Here is a 2,979-nt window from a genome sequence, read left to right as displayed (position 1 = left end):
AGCCTATTACCATCGTGTATAATATTGAGAAAAACTAATCTAGAGTAATCTGAGTATATAAATCACTGGAATACATATAGCACAAGATAAACACTTTAACACATTTAACTTTAACAACACATAAGATAAATACTTGATTATTATAGGCGCTAATGTATATTTGCCTGATATATAAAAAGAACATGCTTCTAGAATATAAGTGAAAATTACGTTAACAATATAAATGCTACAATACTATATGTGATACATATTTGATTAATGGATAAATGCCTGTGCACTGGAGTAAGTTCAAATAGAGTATGTGTGATCCCATCTGCACTTCTTCTAGCTGTGATACACAAAGTTCGTTCTTCGCTAGCTCTTGACTGATGGGGTATAACACTTTCTCTTTCCTGGTATGAATTCCTGACACAGGTGCACATGTTCTTCATTTTTACAAATTTCTCCGGGTGTTCCCGGGAGTAGACATGAAATAAGAATAAATGTATTAGTCTATATTCTTATCATTTTGCTAAATATATAAGCATAAATCAATGTAACAAGTTATATTTCAATTCTCTAAGGTATACAAAGGTTAATATGTGTCAAAGCTACATACAATCCTAAAACTACAGATAACATTCATATAGGCATTGATAATCACAAAAACATTCACTTTATCAAATAATTCTAAGCTAATTCTACATAACATCGATTCTGAGAACTTCTATTATATTTTGGTACTATACTGTCCATTGTTCTTTTTCTTCTGGTGCATTGAACCACTTCAAATGGGCCTCCATCTGAAAGGCTACCCCTCTGCAGTACTCTGCATCCTCCCAGGGAAACTGTTTCCCGTACTATCGATCTCATCGAGGATGTGATAATCTGGGTGTTTCCTTATGGGTTGGCGAATCTCCTGTTGAATATTTCACTTTGGTGTCGAAAACTTCAGGTGAATAAACATGAAGATCGCAGCTTGGCAACGCGCACTGATATCACTGCACACAGAAATAGACACAACACACACATGAATTACTGTAGGCACTATATTTAAGAGCTTGGATGTTTCAAGGGTTATAGTGAGGAGAATCTGATCATCTCTTCTTTTCTTATTCTACATGATCGACGTCATCTTCGTACAGATTTTCGTTGTAATATACCTGGTAGGTATTGTATGAGGTATCCATGTCACTTGCGTTATTAAATTTTTCAGAGCATAAGTTCCAGATCACTCCTCCTAATATCGCTACGATTAGGAAGACAGCAGGTATTCCTAGAATAGCATACATGATCTCTTTGGACCAATTCCTTTCAATTTGAAGTGTTAATATTGATCTTCCCCAAGCATTCCATGCATGGCATTCATATGAGCCGAATTGATTCGCTTGAATCGAAGTAATGGTTAACGTAGTACTGACTTCTCTGGGATTCCATTCCTCGGTGTATTTTCCAAATAATTCCTTCTTTATTGGGCCTTTCCAAGATACATTTCCCAATGGTGGTACGTGTTTAAAAATGCACTTCGCTTGAACTGTGTCTCTCAAATGTGCTGTAGATGAACTGCAGCTTCCTTTTGGCGGTCCCTCTACAAAGACTAACGATTCACTTTTCACAATGGGGTATCCAGAGATTTCTCCTATACATGTGTAACGACCTGATGTCTCGTAGGATATGTTTTTAATTGAAAAAGTGGAATTGACACTACTTTGAATTAGCCGATCTTCAAAATACCATTTTATCACGGGAAGGGGATTTCCCTTTACATCGCATTTCAACTGCACTGGGTTTCCTTTGATCGTGGCCATGTCGGTCAGTGCCGTTTGAAGCGTGGGACCATATGATACTGCTATTACTAATGAGGCTTGGGCTGAACCCAATTCATTTCGAACCACACAAGTATAATTGCTATTATGGTCTTTACGGAGAACCTTTCTAATTACCAAAGTACTATTCCCTTCCTTCGTTATTTGTTCATTATCTTTAAACCATTGGTAAAGAAACACATCTGGGTTTGCATACGCTTCGCATTTCAATTTGCATCGGTCGAATTCCCTAATAACTTTCGAAGTCGTTTCCAAGGAAACTCTGGGTCTGTACTTTACTATTATCCTTATAGAAACCATCATTGGATGAGGATATGAAACATGATTTGCTATGCAAGTAACTGCTTTTTTGTCGTGTTCTGGCGAAAATGTAAAGATCCACTTTAGATACGTATTTATTCTGATCTGGTCTGACCATAGATCTTGACTAGATTGCGTCGATCTTACTACCGAGTTTCCATCAAAGCTAATCCAGCGCAATATGGCGGGTGGTTTTCCTGCTAGGGATTTACACGTGAGAGTGGCTTGATCCCCCTCGATTCCGCTCAGGAAAGGCCCTTCTCCTATTAAAGGTGGCAACGGTGTTGCGTAAACAGTCAATGTAGCTACACTGGATTGGTATTGATGTGCATCTGTGGTTTGTACTTGACAGTAATATTTCCCTTCATCCATTAATTGTACCTGAGAGATTTGTAGTGCATAGTCATTTTCTTTAGACGATCCTATGATTTTATAATCTGGAAGACCTCGTGGTCTGTAGTAACTGTCAATATTCTTCCCATCAAAAACCCATTTTACCGTAGCGGTGATATTTGTTACCAATTTACATGGGAGAGTAACGGTTTGTCCTGCTATTGCTTCTTTATCTAGTGGTTGCCGAACAAAAAGTCCCGAGTATAGAATTGAGCTTTGAAACAATAGTGCAACTATCATGATTTGCAAGATTGTCGGAATTCCTATAGCTATCTCCATTCTGGCTAATAACGTCCTTTGATTTTTTTTTTCCTGTTCTTCTCTGGCCTATCAGAGGGTAAGAAAGAGGTGAAATAGTAAATATCTTTTGTGGTATAGTATGAACACAGTATAAAGATCTAGATCCTGAGCTACTTTCGGTTTTTTTTTTTTTTTTTTTTTTTTTTGTTTGAAAACATGATTATATTCACGAGTAGGAAAG

At 37.2% G+C, this 2,979-nt stretch overlaps 1 protein-coding gene across 1 annotated transcript; it reads right to left on the bottom strand.

Moving 5' to 3' along the window:
• Positions 1-1,091: 1,091 nt before the first annotated feature.
• LOC150076499 (irregular chiasm C-roughest protein-like) lies at positions 1,092-2,777 on the bottom strand. The gene has a single exon (XM_090387372.1). It carries the CDS (start codon positions 2,775-2,777, stop codon positions 1,092-1,094), a length of 1,686 nt encoding a protein of 561 aa, XP_090243498.1.
• Positions 2,778-2,979: the final 202 nt, after the last annotated feature.

This window comes from Mastigoproctus giganteus, chromosome 13 (assembly GCF_048544385.1).
Source record: "Mastigoproctus giganteus isolate SK-2022 chromosome 13, ASM4854438v1, whole genome shotgun sequence".
Classification (NCBI taxonomy): domain Eukaryota; kingdom Metazoa; phylum Arthropoda; class Arachnida; order Uropygi; family Thelyphonidae; genus Mastigoproctus; species Mastigoproctus giganteus.
The sequence above is the reverse complement of the archived record's forward strand: the minus strand, read 5'-3'. Positions and strand labels throughout refer to the sequence as shown.

Bases quoted from the DNA above. Each gene is read 5' to 3' on its own strand.
- LOC150076499 (XM_090387372.1), bottom strand. From the start codon at position 2,777: ATGGAGATAGCTATAGGAATTCCGACAATCTTGCAAATCATGATAGTT.